The 24,055-nt window shown below is 36.0% G+C and overlaps 2 protein-coding genes across 6 annotated transcripts in view; one reads left to right on the forward strand and one right to left on the reverse strand.

Annotated features, from left to right (window-relative positions):
- LOC144976530 (atrial natriuretic peptide receptor 1-like) overlaps nucleotides 1–3,188 on the forward strand; it is a 52,930-nt gene extending 49,742 nt beyond the window's left edge. For all 5 annotated transcript variants that reach the window (XR_013646117.1, XM_078920827.1, XM_078920824.1 and 2 more), the window contains one exon: nucleotides 415–3,188. Coding sequence is in view for 4 of the 5 variants with exons in the window: in XM_078920827.1 (XP_078776953.1) it covers nucleotides 415–675 (261 nt within the window). In the remaining variant the exon portion in view is untranslated. The remainder of the gene's footprint in view (nucleotides 1–414) is intronic.
- An 855-nt stretch (nucleotides 3,189–4,043) lies between these two features.
- LOC144976519 (uncharacterized) overlaps nucleotides 4,044–24,055 on the reverse strand; it is a 64,647-nt gene continuing 44,635 nt past the window's right edge. Inside the window, exons 22-30 of the mRNA XM_078920814.1 lie at nucleotides 22,730–22,868; nucleotides 21,072–21,157; nucleotides 16,589–16,793; nucleotides 14,714–14,862; nucleotides 14,195–14,322; nucleotides 10,425–10,534; nucleotides 7,915–8,084; nucleotides 4,951–5,075; nucleotides 4,044–4,271 (exon numbers count right to left, since the gene is read on the reverse strand). Coding sequence (XP_078776940.1) covers nucleotides 4,181–4,271; nucleotides 4,951–5,075; nucleotides 7,915–8,084; nucleotides 10,425–10,534; nucleotides 14,195–14,322; nucleotides 14,714–14,862; nucleotides 16,589–16,793; nucleotides 21,072–21,157; nucleotides 22,730–22,868 — 1,203 coding nt within the window. The 3' untranslated portion in view covers nucleotides 4,044–4,180. The remainder of the gene's footprint in view (nucleotides 4,272–4,950; nucleotides 5,076–7,914; nucleotides 8,085–10,424; nucleotides 10,535–14,194; nucleotides 14,323–14,713; nucleotides 14,863–16,588; nucleotides 16,794–21,071; nucleotides 21,158–22,729; nucleotides 22,869–24,055) is intronic.

Raw genomic sequence — 24,055 nt, forward strand, 5'->3', positions numbered from 1 at the left:
GACAAGTCTAAATTAGGAAATTTGAGTTGAATCATTGAGAGTAAAATTAGTTTCTCGAAAAACAAGGAACAAGATTCCTACCCCGAATTTTGAAATAATTTACCTATTGCGACGTGCACAAATGAGCAAATCTGATAAACGAAGGCGATCATGGGCTTGATTTTTTAAAGTTGATAATCTTTTGAGTTGATTTTAGAGTATTTCCATTACAACAATGGGCCCAAAATAATTTAGATTATCAGATCTGCAAATAAGTATACGTTGACCTATTGGTATCTGATTCACCCCAGCATAATGCAAGATTAAGGCATTGGATCACATATAAGTTTGTGCCGTGATTGAAGCTAATTAGTAATTATTTTGCCAGCGACATCTGTGCATTTGACTAATTCGTATACTATAATTTGCAAACAGGGGAAAGGAGTGATGGAGACCTACTGGCTGTTAGGCGAGAAGGATGCCAACCCAGAGATCGTCGTCACGGGGCATGTACAGCACAATGAGCACCCGTCAAACTCACTTACGACCACTGCCAGCATTAACCCTACCCCGACCACCTCCGGGGGTACCAGCGGTGGAAGCGGCGGCGGCGGCGCTGGTGGCACTGGGGCCATGATGACCCATTCTCATAGACCGATGGTGGTGTCGTCTTCAACGTACAACGCTGTTGGTTGACATTTCTTCGCATTTCAAATTCAATGATCTATTTTAATAATCAACAAAATCAGTCCTATTAATTAATATGCATTATCTACATTCCATGGAGACTCGCTTACGGTAAAGTTTACGTGGATCAAATTATATATAATTTATAATAATTTTTTTTAAAAATTGTCTTTGGGAAAGGTAGTTTAGGGTTGTGCATGAGGGCTCTCAACGTAATGATGATGATGATAATGAGGATTATGATGATGATGATGATGATGATGATGATGATGATGACGATGATGATGATGATAATGATGATAATGATGATGTCGATTACGACGTTGACGGCAATGACGGTAATAGTGATAATAATGATAATGATCCTAATGATAATGATGAATATAATCATAATGATGATACTGATGATAATGATATTGATAGTGATAACGATCATATGATGATATGATGATAATAGTAATGACGATAATGAATGTTTTTGATTAAAAGTAATCTCAAAATATTTATTCTCACTGATAAAGTAACGTGGCTCTGCGGTAGCCTAAGGTCTTCGCTTCGTAATCCGAAGGTACCCCAAGAGTGGTTACTAAAACTCAATTATAATTTCCTAATAAGGATAAACAATAAAAGGTAAAAATAATATTATATATCTAATTACCCTAAATCATGTTGATTAAAATGTCTGATTTTTTTGTTTCTCCGTCCATAAAAAAATAACTCTTTTCAAAGCAAGATATCGTAAAAAGTTGCTTTTGTGCGCGTATAGATACTTATGTATCGATAATACGTTTTCTGGAATCAACCTTGATCGATTAATAATCAGGGAGCGCAATTCAAATATAATATGTCATAACTTGTGCTATATTTATGGTTATTCTATCTTTAGTTATACCTTTTGGTATCTCCTCACACCCTTTGTCTCTAGAAATTCTCAATTAGTTTTATAAATCGGTTTTATATATCGAGCATACTTAGAGACAATGTAATCGCTAATTTTCAAGGCGTCGTTATTAGGGAAAATGTCAATAAAGCGACATTTGAAAATTTGAATGACGATTACAAGGGAATTAAAATGGTGGCGATGGGTAAGGAATATTTCCACGGTATGTTCTGTGATTCCCGTTGACACATCTCTCAATTAATTAAACGATGAACGGGGAGCAGTGACTAATAAAAGAAATGTATGTTTAAATGGTCTACTGCTTGTTTGCTTAACATGTTTAGTATAAAGTATACACCAAGGAATGTGTTCATGGTATAAATAAAGGAATATTTTTGACCGTATCTACAAAAATTCACAGCTCAAGTTCTAATTACGATTCCTATTATGCCCAACAAAAACCCAGCCATCTATTTTTCCCTACTTTGATTGTTGATAATGCCTCCACCAAACAATGACTCGAAATACGAGGTTTGTTTCAGAATAAAGTTTCCCTCTTCTATAACTTCCCTAATAAGCGACCTAGAATTACCAACATTTTAGACAACATGACGTGATTTCTAAGAAATTTTGATGCCACATTTTCAGTATATTGGTGGTCGTGTCATAGAGCTGTGACATGGCAAGTTTATATATACTTTTGCTCCTTTGTCCAAGCGTAATCAAAGGAAAATGGAAGAGAAAAACATTGATGCAATCTTCACACGCTACGATGTTCGGGTGTTCATCAAATTTTCAACTCTTCTCGGCAAGTCGGATGTCGAAATACACGGAGACATTTCAAAAGTTTTGGAGCACAACGCTGTTTCAATTCAAACTGTTAGAAGGTGGGTCAGGGACGTTCAAGATGGGAGATCTGACATGCAGGATGATGAGCACATTGAGAGACCTCCTGTAGTCCCTTGTGGCGATACCGTTGTGAGAACGAGTTGTGGAAGAACATTCAAAAAGAACTTTGGTGTGTCCATTTCAACCGTTAACAGAATATTGACCAACAAACATGGCAAGAAAACATTGCTTGAACGAGGCATCATTCAGCATCATGGCCAAGAGTTGTGAACGAGCTTATCGAGGGCTACAAGTAGGAATTGTTAGAACACCCTCCCTATTTACCTGATCTTGCCCCATGCAACTTCCATCTCATACCTAAGGTGAAAAACAAATGCTACGATGTCAAACGGCTTGAAGACGAGGACCAGATTCAAGAAGCGATGAGGAATGCAATCATGGCTTTGGACAAACGGGCATCTTGACCGAATTCAGAAGTGTGTGGAACTTAGTGGTTCTTCTGTTGAGTAGGTAATTGAATAAAGCTTCATTTGATACCAAATACAATCTTCTGCATAATATAATGTGATTACAGCGCGACAGGAAAACTTAGTTCTGAAAATAGCTCGTCCATAGAGAAAAATTCTTTCAGTGCAATCTATTTCAGTTATGCCAATTATGCGATTTCTTAGCTTCCAGCCTGTATTGTTATAATATGTTTGTGTATTATATGTTGTTTTGTAGACCTGTTGACGAAGACCTGTGGTCGAAAGTTGAATTGATTGAAAATAAAATTATTACAAACACAAATAAACTGTCATGTGGGTTCTTCTGTTTACTGAGTAGCCTATCCTTGTGTTGTTTTATTACGTCCCAACTCCATACATCAATTTTATTCGCGAGATAGTCCGGCTTTAGACAGGCTTGAAATAATTTTAGTTTGGAATATGAAATCCAAGTTAAGTCTTTTTAGTTATCAAAATATTTGTTTTCCTTGGCATAATTTTATAGCAATATCATTTCAAAATGAATCAAAACGTGGATAAAATGAAAGGGACTACAGATCTGATTGTCATAAAATACAACTTTATGTTAATTATTTTTAAAATAGAACATTTAACATTGAATACTTAAATTTGAATGAAAAAGAATATGAGAATCAAACACCGTATACCGTGTTGGTATAAAAGGGGGTGTTTATAATGTATCAAGATGGAAAATATAATTCGTTAAACTGAAGGAAACGGTGACCAAGTAAACAGAAGTTGAGATATAATCAAAACAAATTATACTTCCTTCTGATAAATTCAAAAATAGACAACAAGCTTAGAAAATATTGGAAGGAAAGCCCCTTTTGTATGTTTAGAGTCGTGTCCTGCATTCTGATAAAATAATACAGAGTTCATTTTACCAGAAATGTTTTTGCTGAAATGATTTAGGTAATCACGTTTTCTTTTCAAAGGATGAGCCTCAACTTAATTCTGTTATAGCCTGTCTTCTTTCTGACCAACAATTTTATTTCACATATCAATCGAGTGTAATAGCTTCTATATTGTCATAACATAAGTGTCCGATATATATGAATAAAGTATTCTCTGACTGAAAGGGCTTTTTGTCTGTATATGGAGATGTTATCTCGTCGGTATCTATTTTAGTTTTTGAGTCACTCACAAAGTAATTTCATATCGTGAGTATCTCTTACAATCATATTTGATCAATCAGGGTGTTGTCTTGTGGGTATCTTTTCTAATTTTTGGGTCAATCACGATATCATTTCTTATAATAAGTTTTGGGTCTATTCTTGTATTATTTCGTCTCGTGAGTCTTTGTAAGAGTCCTGAGTAGATTCTCGAGTTTGTTGCAGGTGTCTGGATTTGTGTCTATGACAGATGCCATCCTGAGAGAAAGAGTAAAACAAAACGAAAATACCAATAAGAGATTCACAAGGCCAGTAATACAACAATGTATATATAAGAAAAATAATGACAGATGATTTATTATGAAATGTGCAAAACAAAAATAAAATGATGATCGGTGCAGTTATTTAATTGCACTGTATGATGAAAATCTATCAAATATATTGAACTCTTTTCAAATGGTTTTATGACCCAGTTTTTAAGATGATACATAGTAAAATAGTGCAAGGTCCTTAATAATTCAGGGTGTCGAGTATTTCTCAGCACACGCTTAATCTCTTTTTTCAACAAATGGAAGTTGTTCAAATTGTAATACAATGTCTTATAATTTTTGACAAAACAACATTTAAAATCTGACTCTAAACATGCAACAGATTATAGCAAAATCATCTCAGTTATATTTAAAGATCTTAGGAAAACAAAACAAAAGAAAATATAATCATAAATAATATGATTTTTCTTAAAACACTAAACAAAAGACTATAAAGAAAACGAAATAGATCAAACACTGACCTACGGCAAAAAATAAATCATAAAAAATGGCATTCCAAGCTAAGAATGCAACAAAAACAAAAAGATTAAAAGACTCATCTTAAAACCACCCACAGTAATACCAAACAAATATAAAATAAATTAATATAAAGCATGAATCATGCATACCATCTCCTAGTTTCTCTAACAACGAAGTCATAGGCTTCTTGCTGATGGAGTGATGTTACCATTTCGGTCAGCATCAAAGTAAACCCGACTATTTCATCTTTCTTCTGTCTGCTTTTTATGAATACCTGAGAGAGAGAGAGAGAGAGAGAGAGAGAGAGAGAGAGAGAGAGAGAGAGAGAGAGAGAGAGAGAGATTTGTCACAATAAGAGAATTTCAACATAACATTCAATGATATCAAACTTAATCTGGTTTGACTGCATTATTCACAAAATATCCACATGTTGCCAAGGTCTACGCTCCATCTTGAAAATCTGACACAAACAAAATGACGAATTCTATATTTAGGAACTGAAGAGGAAACCCTCTATTGATGCTATGCATTAGATTTAATTACTCACAACATATCCAGTAGGATATAGCAGACCAACATATAAAACTATGTGTAACTGTGAACGTTTATATATGATTGATCTAATTTAGTGAGAATTAATCACTAAAATTGCTGTCTAAAAGCAATAACGAAGATCTGAGTGACGTTAATTTCGTTCTTTCTATCGGATTTTAATTAGAGAAAAGATGTCGAAGAGGATATAGAGATGATTTTCATCTCGATACATAGATTTATATCATTATTCACATAGATCAATGGAATCGGGAATGAAAGAGACAAATTTCATTACAATCTTACTTATATATACTAAACCACTTCGCAGTTTATATATATATATATATATATATATATATATATATATATATATATATATATATATATTGAATCGTGTTTGATACTGCTCGACATGTAGCAAGGAGCGAATTATTATTTTAATATTTACCACAATGTTGGAGTCAGTCTACATCGATGTTTCAGGCCTTTTAGCCACCGTCAGGATTGTGTGTTACATGAGTTTGGTTTGTTGTCTGTTGTTGTTTGTTGAAGTGGTTCCGGTTTGTAGTTGATTAATAAGAACTTCCGGCGATGTGGACACGTATTGTACATCTCATTTTTCGTGTTGAGTGTGGCTTCATGAGGGTGTCTGATTATAATATATTTCTCTTACAGGCATAAGCTACATTGTTTTGAAGTTGGTGTGTATCCTGTTGCTTTAGATAACATTTTCCAAGAAATGTTGTGGTCTACTTTGTTGTCTTTTAATTTCCAAATATGTTCGCTGAGTTTTGTGGATGTTTTTTTGTTAGTGTTTGTAAATGTTGAGGTGTGGAGGTTATATCTTGTTTTGAAATTATTTTCCGTTAGTCCTACATATTTTTCTTGTTTGTTTGTTTTAGTTTCGGTGACTGTGGCTTGGTAAATTAAACTTGATTCTAAACATTGTTTGTTTAGCGGGCAATGTTCCTTATTTCTGCAGTTGCATTTTCTGGTGGGTGGGTTTTGCTCTTGTCGGTGGTTTATTAATATTTTTTTTGTAGTGGCTTGAAATTATTTGTTCTATGTTGCGCATACATGAGTACCTTATTTTTATGGTATTCCTGTTGATAATTTTATGTAGCTTGTGGTTTTTTGGAAAGTGTGTATCAATTAACTTCAGGAACTGCTGTCCAATGTTTGTGCTGACGTTTTTGTCGAAAGGTGGGTTGAACCAAGTAATATGTCGTTTTCTTGTTTTGCGTTCTTCACTTGTTGAGAGGGGGCGGGGGGGGGGGGGGCGGTCTGTGTATTCAAATGGTGTGTTGTATCCGCTTTTTGTGAGTGCTGCTTTGTAGGGGGTGGCTGCGACGTTGAATATCTCTCTGTTATCCGAAAGTTTGCTCACCCTCAGAGCAATGCTTTTTGGTATGTTTTCAATGACGGAACGGGGGTGGTTGCTGTTTTTATTAATGTAGATAATGGTGTTGTTTGGTTTTCTGAACGGTTGGAATGAATTTGATTTTATGTCGAATGTGATGTCGAGGAAGTCAACTGTTTTTTTGTTTTTCTATCGTGATTTTCAAATTGTTGTTTTGGAATATTTTACAACATCAAAACAATGTAGCTTATGCCTGGAAGAGAAATATACTATAATCAAACACCCTTATGAAGCCACACACAACACGAAAAATGAGATGTACAATACGTGTCCACATCGCCGGAAGTACTTATTAATCAACTACAAACCGGGACCACTTCAACAAACAACAACAGACAACAAACCAAACTCATGTAACACACAGTCCTGACGATGGCTAAAAGGCATGAAACATCGATGTAGACTGACTCCAACATTGTGGTAAATATTAAAATTATATATATATATATAATATATATATAATATATATATATATATATATTATATATATATATATATATATATATATATATATATATATATGTGTGTGTGTGTGTGTGTGTTCGTGTGTGTGCTCGATTCTAAGTGAATATTTGTACCTTAAACTGATCATAATTCTGCAGTCAAGCAAAATAGACAAAGTGGCGAACTACGGAAATGGTGTTAAAAAAGATATGGAAAATTATATTTGTAACAGTGCTAGGCAAAACAAAGAGAAAAATACAAGGAAAAAACCCATCCCCAAAACCAGCTTTCCTCGAGGCAGGCTGATTTCTTGGGATAGTTTGGGACGGTTCCTGTGTATTTCTCTCTGCTTTGTCTGGCATTTTTTCATACAAACGTTTTCAGATCTTAGTCAAACAGGCATGTGTTGGTAGATAATGTTTTTTTTTCTAAACAAACGATAAAATTGTATTTTATGGGTATTAAACACACTCCTCTATTTTCATGACTTGTCTTGAAATATTTAGTTATCTCTGCAATGGCTTAAGAGCCTGTTTAACAACGCGATTTCAATGCCTTAAAGAGTCCAATATGTTAAGTTAGACGCACACACATACACACACACACAAGAGGGAGGCGGGGGGAGAGAGAGAGAGAGAGAGAGAGAGAGAGAGAGAGAGAGAGAGAGAGAGAGAGAGAGAGAGAGAGAGAGCTAGAGAGCGAAAATGAATTATACCTTAAATGTTTTGTATCTTGGGTCAGTAATGTTCTCCTCCCCATTGATTGAGTTTATAACGTTGTCTTCAACTTCCATATGCGAACCGAGTTCGAACAGGTCATCGATATTGATGACTTCGTTAAGATACATCAAAAACTGGTCTGACAGAGGCGACATGACTGGTGGCTCTAGTGAAAATGTAAATACAATTAGATGAATACATCTTTTGGTATCGCAACGATGGGTTATGTGGAGCACGAACAAAATAATTTCAATAGGGTACAAGTAAATAAATCAGTAAAAGCATTTGCTTAATAAAAGGATTGCTACTCTCTTTCTCTGTCATTGATATATTATGTATCTTAGGACGAGCATTCTCAATTTCTAGCCTTTTCAAGCGGAGGCGAGTTGTTTCACACGACTGACGAGGGATCTATTTGTAGAACCACAGTCAGGATGCCATTGGCGTAACATTATATACTTCACTCTACATAACTCAGTGACACGTGTTTTCCCCCTCGTGATAGTTTTGTTATTGGCCCTTCAAAAATTTTTATATGTGAAAGACACAGGCCTGAAAATGTATCGATGATAAAGATTCCCGGTGCCAAAACTCGGCCAGCATGAGCTCCAAGTATTTTCAATGTAGTTGATTCTTGTTTACCAACAACAAAGCCACCCCTTCGTCAACCGAAACCTGGAGATAGGCAACTTGATTATTCTTTAAAGAAATACAAGATAGCATTTTTTAAAGAGCTTTTACCTGATAAGGAATTAAAGTATGAAAATGGTTATTTCCAGAGCACAAGACAAATTTGTCTGTATCCTCATCTAAAACGATTTCAAAGAGTACCATGTCAGTTATTGTTTACAATAGATCTACGTTGTGTTCACCTACCACTTACTCTCTCTGCTCATAAACATGGCGTGATTGTACCATTAGACAAAATTTTGAATCCGAGCAATGAACTTTCTTGTTACTCGCAATTCTTTGAAGGTGTGAATTTAATGTGTAATTATGACAGCCCTGTCGATAACGTAATTGGTGGTTTCGAATCTTCAAGCCTTAGATTTTGATGAATCATTTATCTTGACAAGACATGGAAACTTCAGTGTTTTTTTTTACCAAGCAACTGCAACTTCTAAACCATAGAACGTTTTCTCTATCTGATTATTGTTTTGCCATTGAATCATACCCGAATTTTAAGTATGATCAACTTCGTGTTTACCTTGTATTCCCAAGTAAGCGAAAGTTGCAGACTATAATTTCTGATACAAATACTCACCAGATTTGAGAAAAAAAATGTTTGTTTTGATAATTGACGAGGTGAATTGCCCAACGGTCGCTTTTTCTTGTGGTGTTTCAAATGGAATGATCAAAAATGACCCGTATGCTATTGCAACGTCTATGTTATGTATTATGATGAAATGTTTGCTTGGAGGACCAGGTGTCATGATTGCTGTCCACCCTGTTCACAGTTTACGGCTCTGTACTAGTTCACTGTAGGGAAAGAGCTACCGAGATCGCTGAAAGGTCAGGAGGAATAGTCTTAGGGCCATTACTGATAACCATAACCATATAACTGACCAACAATACTGCAAGTTGTTTAATAGAATAAATGACCATCACGCTATACATCCATTAGATTATCAGCGGGCCTGGCACCTTTTATTTGATAATGTTCATATCCTGAAGTGTATTAGAAACAACTGGATAACAGAAAGATGTCAAAATTTATTCCTTGATAGCAAAATTGTTGGCTCAATTTCTGATGTCAAGAAATTATACCAAAAAAAGAGAAAGATAACATTTTAAGATCACACCATTCCTCATCAAGATTACAACTTTAAAGTGTGCGTCATGCTTTAGATTTATGCAATGAAAAAATGGTGGCAGCATTACACTTTCAAGAAAGTCATGAAACTGCTTCTTTTATACAACAAATTTTGAACCGGTGGAGAGAGATAAATAGATAGATAGATAGATAGATAGATAGATAGAGATAGAGAGAGAGAGAGAGAGAGAGAGAGAGAGAGAGAGAGATAAAGCAAAAATTACTGGACGAGGGAGGATATATATATATATATATATATATATATATATATATATATATATATATATAAAATATTCGAATGATAACTATTTCCTGGAAAAGATCTGTTTCTTGCTTATTGATTTAAGTAATCTACTGGGAGTGTGATTGTGTTGTTGTTTTTGTTATTATTATTGTGTGTTGTTTCGCACTTCCTGTGATTATGAATCATTTATATATAAATAAATATATGATGTAGCAAACAAAGGTCGGAATATTGAGACAAAATAATTCATCATATAATTGCTTTGAAATTCGCTCTAGATGTATCAACATTTATAGTTATAACACGATAAAACTTTCGTAGGAATTTCAATATTTAGCTCATTCCATTTAAGAAAGGGAGAGAAGTAAAAGATGTACCTATATTGAATATAAATAGTTCTCATAACAGAAAACGACAAAGTTCCGATAATACGCAGTCATTTTCTTTACCTTTTGCCTTTCGTCGGAAACTTTCGGTTGTCATTTTTGTATTCTTTGCCCAGTGGAACAACTGATCAAGTTGACGTGGTTGGACAATCTCGTTAATGACTTTCCGCTTACTGGCATTGGAAAAAAGAAGTTTCAAAGATTGTTTTATGACTCTTGCTTATTCATTTTTCAAAATCTCATTTTCTCATTTAGGTTAGAAAGCGTTTTTTCATACATACTACCGTAAATATAGATAATCTTCAACATGTGAAAAAAGTTCTTGAACCTGACATTTCTAGTGTTTCAACAACGTCACTCATTCTTTTGTATTTCGTAGTTTTTATCGACTTTTTTAGTGTTAAACTCATCCCCCTAACCATTTTAGTCTTTTACCAAAAATGTATGTATTATAAATCATGTTATCAGTCACATATGTCAAATAATTATGAAGATAGCTGCCAATGTGTCCATCTCTCCTCGCATGTCCATTTTCTGTTTTCGTCATTTGTCACCATAATTGTAATTGTTACAAGTGCACGCCTAACCCGCCTCTGAATTTGATTTACTATTCATGCTATTGCTAGCAAGACTTGAAATAAGCGTTATTTCAGACCAATGGATGTAGTTCCCTTAAGTGCCGTGGCATAGTTTTCCTTGACAACGACTCGAAGAATAGTAGTAAGAACACTGTATTCGGTATTATCTTTATTCTATTTGTTCATAATATTGTAAATATTCCGTTGATGAGGTAGAGAGTGGAAGGTCAGGGGTGACAAATTCCTTACCCACATTTTATATCTCCCAATATCGGAATTAGCCATATAAGAAGGATTAATAATATAACCAATTAGGAGCTAAACACAACCATTCTGTAGGAATTTCCTGGGTATCACCATCTAGTCTCGCACAATGTATTGTCGTTACTTACAGCAGCAGATATCTTGGACTATCCATCATCGTGTCATGCGGGTATAATTTCTTGATATACCATAGAATGACATCAGTATTCCAAGTGACCGATTTAATTTGCTCGTCAAATCAAATTTAGATTTTGTTAATATTATAATATTTTTGTTCAAATTGCCATTCCCATTTAAGTATCCGTAGCCAGATACCATTACGAGTTAAATGAAACTGAGTGTGTCGCTCTTTACTCATATCAATTTGAGAAAGGCCATGCCAACTACATTAATACCCGTTTATGTCTCGTAAATCAAATGAAATAACTTTTATATGTTAAGAGCAGAACATGATGGTTTCCATTATATTTCCGGTAATTTATCACATCGTCTCCATTCCTCCAGGAGCGTTGTGTTCACCTCTAAACCATTCTCTCTCTCTTTCACATTACTCACTTCAATAAAAATGAGGCGTGTTATAATAAAACAGAAAATTATGTGCATGACAAAGGAAGGGGCTACATAGATAGCAATAGTGATAGTGACGTATATAAATGAAGCATAAATATAAAAATGCTTGTTTTACATTTATTATTCAATTCAGTGACATCCATTAATTTGTTAGAAATTTTAGTCTCTGCATTTGCTGTTCGTTAACTTCCCCAACTTTAAGGCACCATAGGTCATTCTTTTCAATAATTTCTGCCTCCATCTCATCAAACGCATTTGACCTTTACGATCCCTGCGTTTTCATAAAAAGAGTCGTCTTTCCTTCATTGTAGGATATACAACATTGAGATCTCTCTGTTCGGGAATCAGAAATTTCATCCGTCATCAAATTTGACTGACCAACTGTGAACCCAACGAAAGTTTGTGTTGAAGAACTCTCATTGCTTTACAAAAAAATGTTATCGACCATTTTAAAAATTGATTTCGAATTAACACTCAAGTATATGATATATGATTTGTTCACTGGTTTGGATTTATTAAAAGTCATTTTTTCATAGTGCCAAATAACTCACGAGATTGCGAGGGAGTTATTCCGCGATAAAAACTATATCGAATTTAATAGATCAAAATCCGTGAAAGAATACCTTTATGCCATCACTTAAAGTAATATTCTTAGATATATCAAAACTAATATTTAATTTGTAAAACTGCTTCATTTTTCAATGAATTCAAGTCATACATCTCTCGTCCAAGGGGATTCCCCTATAAACAGAGACGAGGCGTCACGCGCGGAAGTCAATTTGGTACTAATGCATTTTTTCTCTCTAAAAAATGGTCATTAAACAAAAAAGGTCTTGTCTAGATATTAACCATGAAAGTGGGATAAGCAATTCAAGATTGTTATCCACTTCTATGGGCATTTACTAGAAGATGTGGTGCCGCTAAAATTTTGGCATTTAATTAGACCATTCCAAATTTTCCAGTAAATTTTGTCTTTGTAAAATTAATCTTGAGCTAGCATCCGTCTGCTCGTCGAGACATATGTCGGATATTTTTTTATTGTGTGCTAGACCTGTATGACTTTTCTTTCAAATGTCGATAATCTTTTTTCCGAATTGTGTATTATCGATGTCTACCAATGAAGGCACAATGAAATTGAAGGTATTTATTAAAGTTTGAAAATGTGTTCTAGTTATGTGTGAAAGAGATTTTTAATTATTAAAAAAAACTCTCACATACATCGGAAAGCTGTGTACCTTGAAATCATTTTGATGCCGATAATTATATTATTCTCTCTCTCGCTCTCTCTCCCCCCCTCTCTCTCTCTCTCTCTCTTTTACTCACACACACATACACAGACACACACACACACACACACTCTCTCTCTCTCTCTCTCTCTCTCTCTCTCTCTCACTCTCTCTCTCTCTGTGGCCGAAGGGCCGAATGAAGGGGTCGCCAGCAGAATATTATTCAGATAGGATGAGTTATTGGTTGTGAATTTTAATGGTTATGAATGGATGGCAGTGGTATCTTCGATTCGCCATTTGTGTTTTTCTGACTTTGACTTTAACACAAAAAAGGAAAACGTTGGAATTGTATGCATACGTACTTAAAGGTTATTTTAGATGACCAATCAGCTCAAAGTTTATTCAAGTCAATAAATTAAACGAAAATATTCTGCAATCGTTGAATAACTATTTTATACCACGGGTTCGAAGCATTATTCAACGATTACGTTTTTACTAAGAAATGATAGGGTTTTCTAAGGTAAGGGATGGAATAATATTAAATTAAAAACTCTGATAAACTATCTCATTTTCACATATTATTAAACAACTAATAACAGCATTGGTATCCTATCAATTTTGGAAAAAAAAATATATTAAAAGTCTGAGTGATCTGAAACACGAGTTTCCTTTAGAAATCGACATCAAAGACATCTGGCCATGAAGGCATCTCTCGTTATCATTACATATACGTTCCGGATGCCAAAGGTAAAATCAAGAACAGCATGTAACTCCCAAGTGAGTCTCACTGTTCTAGGTAATTATAATTTATTAGAACGTATCGTGTTCTTTCATGCGAAAGTAATTAAGAACTTATTAATCATGCTTCGCATAGCTCCCCCAAAACTACCCTCCACCCCCAATCCACTCCTTCATAATTCCAATATAGTTAATTCCGATATTGAGAAAAATATAAAGTGGGTCAGGAATTCGTCCCCTTTGACTTTTCATTCTCTACCTGGTCAATGGAAGTTGATACAATATTGTAAACAAATAGAGTAAATATAATACCGAAGTCAGTGTTCTTAATGTTTTTCTTCTGCAATCACTGACTACCACTCATTGTTTGTACTACTTCGAGTCGTCAAGGAAAACTAGGTCAGGCTACCTAAGGGAACTACATCTATTGTTATTGAAAAGATTTGCCTCAACTTACTAATTCCTCAGCTCCGCAAGTAACTTTATATGCGCCACATCCAAATGCAGAGAATCCAAGATGAAAACCAGCCTGCTAATGCCACGGTCAGGAGCATCAATATTTTCTTTAAACCATCGCCTGAGCATCTGGGCAGTAGAAGTATGACTTCGTGAAATGATAAAAGTGCACCGCGCATTTTTTCCGGTCAAAAGTCAGATTTAGACAGTTTAATATAATTATCTTTACTGAATTTGTTTTGTAATATTCTCCAAAAAGACAATTTTGTCACGATGAATCTTTGGATTAAAAAAATATTACAACCTAACCTCAGACTAATTGCCTTGTGAAAATGGAATATAAATAGAAGAAGAAGAAGAAGAAGAAGAAGAAGAAGAAGAAGAAGAAGAAGAAGAAGAAGAAGAAGAAGAAGAAGAAGAAGAAGAAGAAGAAGAAGAGGAAGAAGAAGTCCATTGATGTCAGGGATGGAAAATATATTTGTCTATCATTATCAACAATTATATGAAACAGCAAACGAACCAGTTCAGTGACCTCTGCCCAGTTCTGCTTGACTTTTTCAACTTCAACCTGTTTTTCTTCGAAATACAATAGAATCCAAAATTTCCACCAATTATTCAAAAAGGACGACTCCGTTTTCATCACCATTATAATGGCGTCAAGGAGAACATCTGTTAAAAGCAATAGTAAAAGACTCATGACATAGCCGCCAAAGAAGAAGAATATTATAGTATGTATGAATTATTGCACTTTTCCCGTCTTGTTTTCATGCATTACAATTACGAAACGCCTTTGTTCATTTTGCTCACCACCACCCTCCAGTTTGTCCTACAGTCTTAAAACTGAAACTTCCTCTTGACCTAAATATAAAAAAAAATATTTTGCCATATAGTACTAAGTACAAGCAAACCCACCCAGGCTATCTGACAACTCCTATTTTTTAAAGGTAGTTTGTTTAGGGAAATAAGCTCTTCTTTAATGTGTAAAAACATTACAGTGTATCTAATTTTGAAAGCTATCAACTTACTTTTCAAAATATTTTAACGTATTTTATCATAATCTATTTGAATTTCAACAAAAAATAATCCAGAATAAAACACACCACTGTGTCCGAAATCACAAAAGGCTTGATTACATAACACATATATCACTAATTCAATGAGAAAAAAACACTTAAATAATAAAGAGCAGGAGCGATGTGAATGCAACCCTTCAGCTCAACCACAACACATATTCGTACATTGTATTGATATAGACATAGAGAAATGTTTGAAACATACATAATGTATTTTCCTGCTCGATGGATCTACAATATTACTTCAATATTCGTTTGAATGGTAAAGAACGTCGCATCCACTTGATGATTCGCCTTTACTTAGCATTAACCAATCAGAATATTTCCTGTTATGTCCCTTTGACTATTTTTCCAGGCAACGAAAAGGCCTGAGCTACACTTAGTTTATGCCAAACACACAAATAGGTAAGGCCCAGTAGGTGATTCTTTCTCACAATATTTTGACACACTGAAGATGGAATTGCATCGCAACACCTGATGACACTATGCATTTACTTCAACCGTCTTTGTTAAAAGTGTGAGTCATTCTCTGCTGATTGATTGCTTCTGATGATATACATATTAAATACTTAAGGTGGCTATAGATAGTATGCGCTTGGCTAAGAAGCTCATAACATTGCCATCCGGAAGTATAACGGACCAACACACAAGACTGTGTGTACCCATGAACGTTTATAGTCAGGTTAATACAGTTTAGTGAGCATTACTCATAAACGCGGATGGCAAAAAACAATAACAAAGACCTGAGGGACGTCATCTTCGAACTATCTATAGGTCTTCGGTTCAAGGTAATCGGTTGATTTCAGGGGCAACGGAGGAACCATAAATTGAATTATATCTTCATGAACAAAACAACAACAAACGTACGTGCCTTAGAAAATACACGACCTGAAGTAATGACTTGCGGTAAAAAACGCCAGAAACCGTTTCCTTTAAATAGCAATAAATTAAAATGATTCACAACTTCTCAAAAGCATAGAGTTTAGACTAAGGATTAAAGGAGTTAATGGCAACTTCTCTGATATGTTATACCCTCCGAAGATTCGATGTCGTGCTAGAGTTGGAATACTATAAAACAATGAAAATGGAATGATTAATATGCATATCATTTTCATCAGAATCTTTTTGACAATCTACACTTACCTTCACACACCAACCAATCCTATCTATCACGAAAACGACAGAAAAAAATTGACTTCATTAAGAACTGTTCAACTCTTATTGATTCAATAAGTGGAAATACAAAACAAAACAAAACAAAACTACCTCAGAACAAAGCGATTACAACGGCAGTAGTTTTTTGAAAATCGACATGAACTTACTGTCGGGTATTTTTAGCTGCAGATGCTTCTCTGTCCACATGTTTGGTCCTGAGAGAGGTAGTGGCAATTTCATAATTTCCATACCATCCGTTTTCATTAAACTGTTTGGATAGCTGATCACCTCGAGGTAGGCGTCGATCTCTAAACTCGTGGACATTCGATCAGTGTGTTTATCCTTTTTCAGCTTTTTCCCTGTTCCAATAGGCTAATACAGAATAGAAAAGTCATATTCATGGGTATGAATCATAATATAATATTCATTGACCCGTTTTAATTGCATAGAAGATGGGCTCCCTCTTGTATTTGGAACAACCTAAACAACCCAAGTAACCACTGCTTGAGCCTCTATTAAACTAGAGACTACCTGTTTTAAAATCACTTAGATGTACAATAAAAACAGATAAACATTAGGTTATGAAAATTTCATTTCTGTCTGGTCTATGGGATAAAAGTTATAGCGATCCTTGAAAACCTGTCCTTTTTAGCATCAAGGGTCAGTCAATTCCAAGTAATGTTTAGTTATGCTTTTGTGGTTCGTAAACTGGATGGATCATAAAATCGACGCGAAAATAATTGATGTCTGGTATTGAAAAAACGGTTGCATAATTTTGGCCAATAATTCATCCTGGAGGGCATTTATTATTAGGTTTATATCTAAAAAGTCATAGATGTTGAAGTTGACTACATAGCAAATTATCTCCTTAACATAATCTTGGAAAACATAATTGTAGACTTGAAGCAATTAATTGCGGTCAATATATTTATTCTACCCCCTTCTCATCCTCCTCCTCCTCCTCCTCTTCTTCTTCTTCTTCTTCTTCTTCTTCTTCTTCTTCTTCTTCTTCTTCTTCTTCTTCTTCTTCCTCTTCTTCTTCTTCTTCTTCTTCTTCTTCTTCTTCTTCTTCTTCCCTTCTTCTTCTTTCTTCTTCTTCTTCTTCTTCTTCTTCTTCTTCTTCTTCTTCTTCTTCTTCTTCTTCTTCTTCTTCTTCTTCTTCTTCTTCTTCTTTCTTCTCTTTCCTCATCTCCTTCTTCATTTCCTTCCTCTTGAACAAAGAAACTGAATGAATCAGCCAGACGTGCATATCCAAGAGAAAGTTTAGAAAAATGAGTAGAGATTACTATCCATGTTTAACCAGTTAATTGTCGTACTCTGGAAAGACAAGTATGTAAAAATGGCTAGAAAACTCGCCATTCAATATGGATCGATTTAAATGACCCTCATCTTGCCGAAAAATATCAAACTTGGGACCTCTTGCGAGGTCCATTTTTTGACAGTTTTTGCCCAAATGAGGGTTATTTAATTCAATCGATATTAGAAAGACGAGTTTTCTAGTCAAACTTTAAAATTTTTTAATAACGGTGAAAATAATAATCCAGAAACATGACAAATGCACAGTAATCCTTAAGAAATGGAGTGATCATGAAGGTGAACTAATCTTGACAATCTGTACTCCAACGATGAATGAAACACCACAGAGGCGATAGTTTAGTGATATTTCAGTCTGATGTTGAATCCCCGGGGGTTTAAATATTCAAGGGTTTTAATTCAGACGTCTTTCCCGTTTGCGTCGAGATATAGCGTCGGTGTGTCAGAATTTCAATACACAAACTTAAACGGCACTGGTGCCAGGATGGCCAGGTAGGTTGAGATGTCGGGCCACAGCTGTACTTCTTTACTCAATTCACACGCCGCACCAATCTGTGGACAACCGGCCCAGGCAAATCATTCATCCTTGATCTCTTCATCAAAACATGCCTCAAGCAAATTATTGATAGACTGCAACTAGAAACAGTCAACAGGTCAAATCTCACCCCCGGAGAATGGGAAGCTAGTAGACCGTCAAGATATCGTCGTGGCATTGTCATTACGGGGGCTGACAGGGGCGGCCCGGTTGTCGTGTGGGAGGCCAACCTTTATAAGGCGGAAAGTCGCAAGCAGTTGGGAGACCAGGTTTTCTATGAGAAAGTTACACCTGAACCTACAGCTACTAACAACAGGCAAGTCCACCTAACTATCCACTCACCCATACAGAGAGGGGATCTTCCACAGAGAGTGGATGTTTTGAAGATGGACCTTAGCGACTTAGGTAACTCTTGCTTTCACATGTTGCCCATGATTCACAAGATGAAAGCTTTCACAGACTTGCCTCCGGGTCGACCCATCGTCTCTGCCATTTCTTGTCCTACAGAGAAGGTTTCACAGTTTCTCGACACAATTTTCCAGCTGATCTACATTAAGGACACCAATAACGCTCTTCACATCCTCAACGACATTCACATCAGGGATCACAGTCCTAAGCTCATTTTCACCATGGACGTCAAAGCACTCCACACTTTATAGCACATTCAGTTGGACTACTTGTAGTAAAACATTTTATAGATCAACATCCCGTGCAAGCACTGATGCCATTGTCCGTCTCACAGAATTAGTGCTCACCTTCAACACTTTTGAATTCAACAGGGAATATTTTCATCAGGTATCAGGCATCGCCATGGGAACGAAGATGGGTCCATCGTATGCTAACCTCTCTATGGGTTACCTGGAAGAGACGTTTGCTTTGCAGTACACGGGACTATGACTGAGCTCTTTAAAAGGTACCTAGACGACAGCATTGGTATCACACACCTGAACCGCCCTGCACTTGAAGCATACACATTCACGCTATGAACATCTTCCATCCAGCAATTCCATGCACTTTTGAGATCTCTACCGTGAAGATAAACTTTTTAGACATTACGGCTGCCCTCACTGACACTGGCGTTTGCACAACTGTACATTATAAACAGACAGACAGCCACAGCAACCTGCTCATTGGATCGTCCCACCCGATTAGATGAAAGGACTCCATCCCATTTAGCCATATAATCCTTCTTAGAAGACTGTCAAAATAATGAATAATTCATCAAATAGCGTAACATCCTGTTTGACTTCTTCAGGCTCGCCAATACCCTGACCAAGTATTGCAGAGGCTGTTAGGAAAACTCGTAGCATTACAAGAGAGTCCGTTTTGCAGCCCCGCAATGATGAACCGCCACGCCAAAACAAGCGCTCCATCTTGGTCCTCGTGCTAACCAAGTCCAGAAAATTTTGATAAACAATTATGGCCTTGTCCAAGCTGATGAGGACACCCGGAAGGCTTTCTCTCAACTGTCGTTGGTAGCCAATAGAAGAGACTGGAACTTAAAGGATTTGCTGGACGCACCACAAGACAATGGACCTACATTCATAGATGTATGAGGCCTAAATGTAGGACGTGTGAGCACCTTTATGAAGACAAGGCCATTGTATTTCCGAAGAAAGATTGGATCATCACAGGATCTTTTATTTGTACTGATCGCAACCTTGTGTTTGCCATTAGATGCGCACATTGTAACATATCTTAGATTGGCGAGACAGGGAAAAGATCGCTTTGCACAGCATCTACGGGACATTGCCAACACATAGGATACAGCTGTGGCCCGACATTTCAACCTACCTGGCCATCCCGGCACCAGGGCCGCTCAAGTTCTTGTATTGAAATTTTGCTACACAGACACTATATATCTCGACGCAAACAGGAAACGCACCTGATTAAAACCCTTGGATGTTTAAACCCCGAGGACTCAACACCAGACTGGAATATCACTAAACTATCGCCTCTGAGGTATTTCTGACCTCCATATTTCTCAGGTTTGTGTTAATTCATTCATCGATGGAGTAGAGATTGTCAAAATTAGTTCACATTCATGATCACTCCATTTCTTAAGGATTACTGTGCATTCGTCATGCTTCTTGATTATCATTTTCACAACTATTTTGGATTTATTCCACGGAGGCATTTTATACCTATTTCTATTCTACCCGCGATTTCCCTGTTTTTTTTGCGCACCAAAATTTTATGCGTTGTTTTAATTCCGCTCAATTTGGAACTCCTTAGTTACATATCGTACCCTTTGTTCGTCTACTTTCTAAGATTATTCTACAAGAGAAGACCTACGAATTATCTCTGTCGTCTATATGGAATTTAGTAATGTATTTATATCTTTATTGTTTTTTCTTGTTGGCTGAAACGTTCTGTGTTTGTTATTTTGTTATTTTTTGAAGCTGTTATATACATTTTTGTTTATTACTCTATGCAGGTTAGTTAACACGATACATCATAAAATAATGTGGTAAAAATTAAACTATCCCGCTAATACACTTCAGCAAGCTGCGATTCCTAAAGGCCCATGGAGACAGATTTTAACCCGATTTCAATACTTTCAACGAATGCTGACAATTGCTTGTTAGCTCTTGGAAGGGACGCTAAATTAAAGCAAAAACGTTCCGCCAGATCTAACAAACTTAATAGCCACCTAATCACATCTGGGTGAACAGAAGAGCCAACAAAATTCTTTACCAATTTTCGAAATTTGTCCCTTTCATTGTGAAGCGTGTTTCCCACAACGACATAACTATTCTAAATACATTTTCATTTGTGTTTACATAGACATTAAATAGTACCTCGTCTTGCAATTTCCTCTTTACTACGTACTCGAGCTCATTGACGTGGATACTTGTGAAGTACATGGATCTATTTTGGCCATCAGCTGTGTCAAAGAAAAAATGTTATTGATGTGTATGGTCATGTTCATAATGTACAGCTCTACCTGAATTTAACGTGATGTATCAACGTTTAACATGTTTTTGTGAATGGCTGAGGAAGGGTTTAGAGCCCGAAACGTTCCGTGTTTAGTATACACTTGTCATTTTTAAAAGCTGTTATGTTCATCTTTATTTGTACATTACTTTCCTTAGTCCTCTAGCTGAATAGTATTCATTTAGACTCATATGCAACAACATACAATTCTTACACCCTTTGCTTTTTGGAATTCCGGACGTGTTCTCAACCACTACACTAGCTTACGAGTGTGCATTGGGAACAAAGTTCGAATTTCCAAACGTAAGAGTGTAAGAAATCTTTTATTTAACACCTCAATTGATTCTACCCAGACTGAACCTCAACCAGTTAACGATGCAATCTAAAAAAAAAATCATGTATTTAAAATTTGGTCAGAAAATTCGTCTTTCAAATAACGATCAATTTAATTGACCTAAATCTTGGCAAAAACGCTCAAACTTGGGACTTTTTAATGAAAATAACGCTGATCGTGAGTATAACTTATAGAAAACAATTGTGATAATGATGACGACCCAGGCAAAATGAATGGAAATTAAATCGCTACAATGAGACGATAGTTCGATCGATTAAAATGATCCCTTGTGGTAGTCCTTTAGAGACATGAGGCGCAATGATGTTCTGGTTTCTACCCGGTTCTTAGAGCCGTAAACGAACAGTTGCAAATTATATGCTATGTTTAGGACAATAGGACAAGACGCAAATTACTCTCCCCCAGATATATAGAGCATGTTAGCAAATCAATCCTGGGTGCGCAGTGGGTTCCGATAAAAAATAATCTCGACCACAACTGTGATCAAAATCGATGCGTTTTGTGTGCGGAGTGTTACCATTGAGTTATCAGGAACCATAAAAAAACCTAAACTTGTCAAAAATTGTTAAAAACCCGAACACTGAAATGGACCCCCTCTCCTTTTTCAGTGCACAGACAGTTATTGAAAACCTACGCAGACATCATAGTAATGATAATTGTGACAGACTTGGAAAAAAATCCAAAAAACATTTTCACAATTGACTAGATGACCTTCATATTTTCAATGAGGAAGTCCCAGGTTTGAGAGGTTTTTTTTGTTGACAAGACGAGGGACATTTTAATCGATCGATATTTGAAGGAAGAGTTTGCTAGCCAAAGTACATACAGTGTATTCTTCTAGGTGTGGCAGTCCGGTGGCAGTGAAAACAAGGATGCTTACATTTTTTATGCCAAATGACAAAACGCCATTCCATATCTTTCCCCATTGAAAAAAAAAAACAAGAAAAAAAGACCCCGAAAAGATTCAAAACAAAAATAACAAACAAAAATAAAGGATAACAAACCAAGCAAAAAAAAAAAGAAGAAGAAGATACCATAAAAAACCCCAACAACTTTTCATTCATATCGCATTAGAATAAATGCCGCGGTTCTTAAACCTTAAGCTTCTGGCCTGATTTCAAAAAGGAGTTTTGACAATCTACGACTATAATATCGGGTGTTTTTCCAAACCTGGTGATTCAATGATGCAGTTTGCCTCAAGAAGTAAAGAGAACATTTTCCCCGTCATCGTGAGAAAGGGTGGAGAGGAAACCACCATCCTGAAACCATCCGACCACCGAGTCTCAGCGCGAACAGTCAGATCAGACATCTGTTTGTTAAATTGGTAAAAATAAAATAAATAACTTTAAAAAAGAAATTCCCTCTATTCATTTGTCTTAAGGGTTTAGTCAGGGCACACACAGCCTTGGGTCTAGTCCAAAGGAAAACCAGAAAAACCCAGGCGTCAGCTGCAGTACAGCACCTCAAAGTGAGCCAGGGCGAAGTGACTTGCTCAAAGCCTTATTGCGCCGGGTGTAGTCGAACTCGTTACCTTTCAGCTAGGTGGTCTAGTGGTATGACACTGGTTTTCGGCGCATAGCTGAGTCCTTGGAAATGGCTCTTTATACAGATCCTATCAACGTACTCAGGTGCAAAAATGAGTATTTGAAGGGTAACAGCCTTGTTTCCGTTGTAAAAAATGGTAATATTGCCACACATGCGATATGTCTCGTAGTACTACACGTTATGTGTTGGCCAGGGACCACTTGTGAAGTACTTTGAGCAGTTTAGTTAGTTCTGCTCTATATATATGCTCTAGTTTTTTTTTCGATTACAAGGCAAAGACCATTGCGCTGACCATCGTCTCGAAACAGTATTATTCTGGATGTACAAGATGACCAAATTCGTTTCACTGTCAAAATAGAAAACAATTGTGAATATTTTACTGAAAACAGTAGAGGTAGTTTCGTGAGTGACGGCGACTATTATGTTACATCTTTTGTAATTTTGACTATATAACAGGACAAGGAAGTCGTGACAACATACCTTCTACTCTTCCGGTTCCAAACTCATAGGAGGTGTGTAATCAGTCCCACGGAGGGCTAATAATGGATTGGCTACATTGTGAATCATAAGGTGGCATGTCTATTTTAGTAGCGGGATGTATAGACAGATTCTAAGGATTACGGGACATAAAAGAGCGAGGATGGATGTTTTTTAGACGACAAGCATATATTTAGACTAGAAAATAAGTTGACATCACTCTGAAACCAGAAGATCATTTACACAAGGTATGCATTTGGTCCTTCAGAAGAGTGGTCTTACAATGTCAATGAAATATGGACAATTTTTTTGATACCACACTTTTGTTCCAATTATTCTACGAACGACTTTTATTATATCTTGCTAATGTTGAAATCTTACTAGAAAGGTTTGGTAAGAAATGGAGATTTATTGTTGCAAAATGTGAGTAGAGTTCGAAAGACGTACAGAAAACTCAAATTCACTTTTTCTTAT

The sequence above is a fragment of the Berghia stephanieae genome, chromosome 1, assembly GCF_034508935.2.
Source record: "Berghia stephanieae isolate SIO BIC M18660-M18661 chromosome 1, UCSD_Bste_1.3, whole genome shotgun sequence".
NCBI classification, from domain to species: Eukaryota; Metazoa; Mollusca; class Gastropoda; order Nudibranchia; family Aeolidiidae; genus Berghia; species Berghia stephanieae.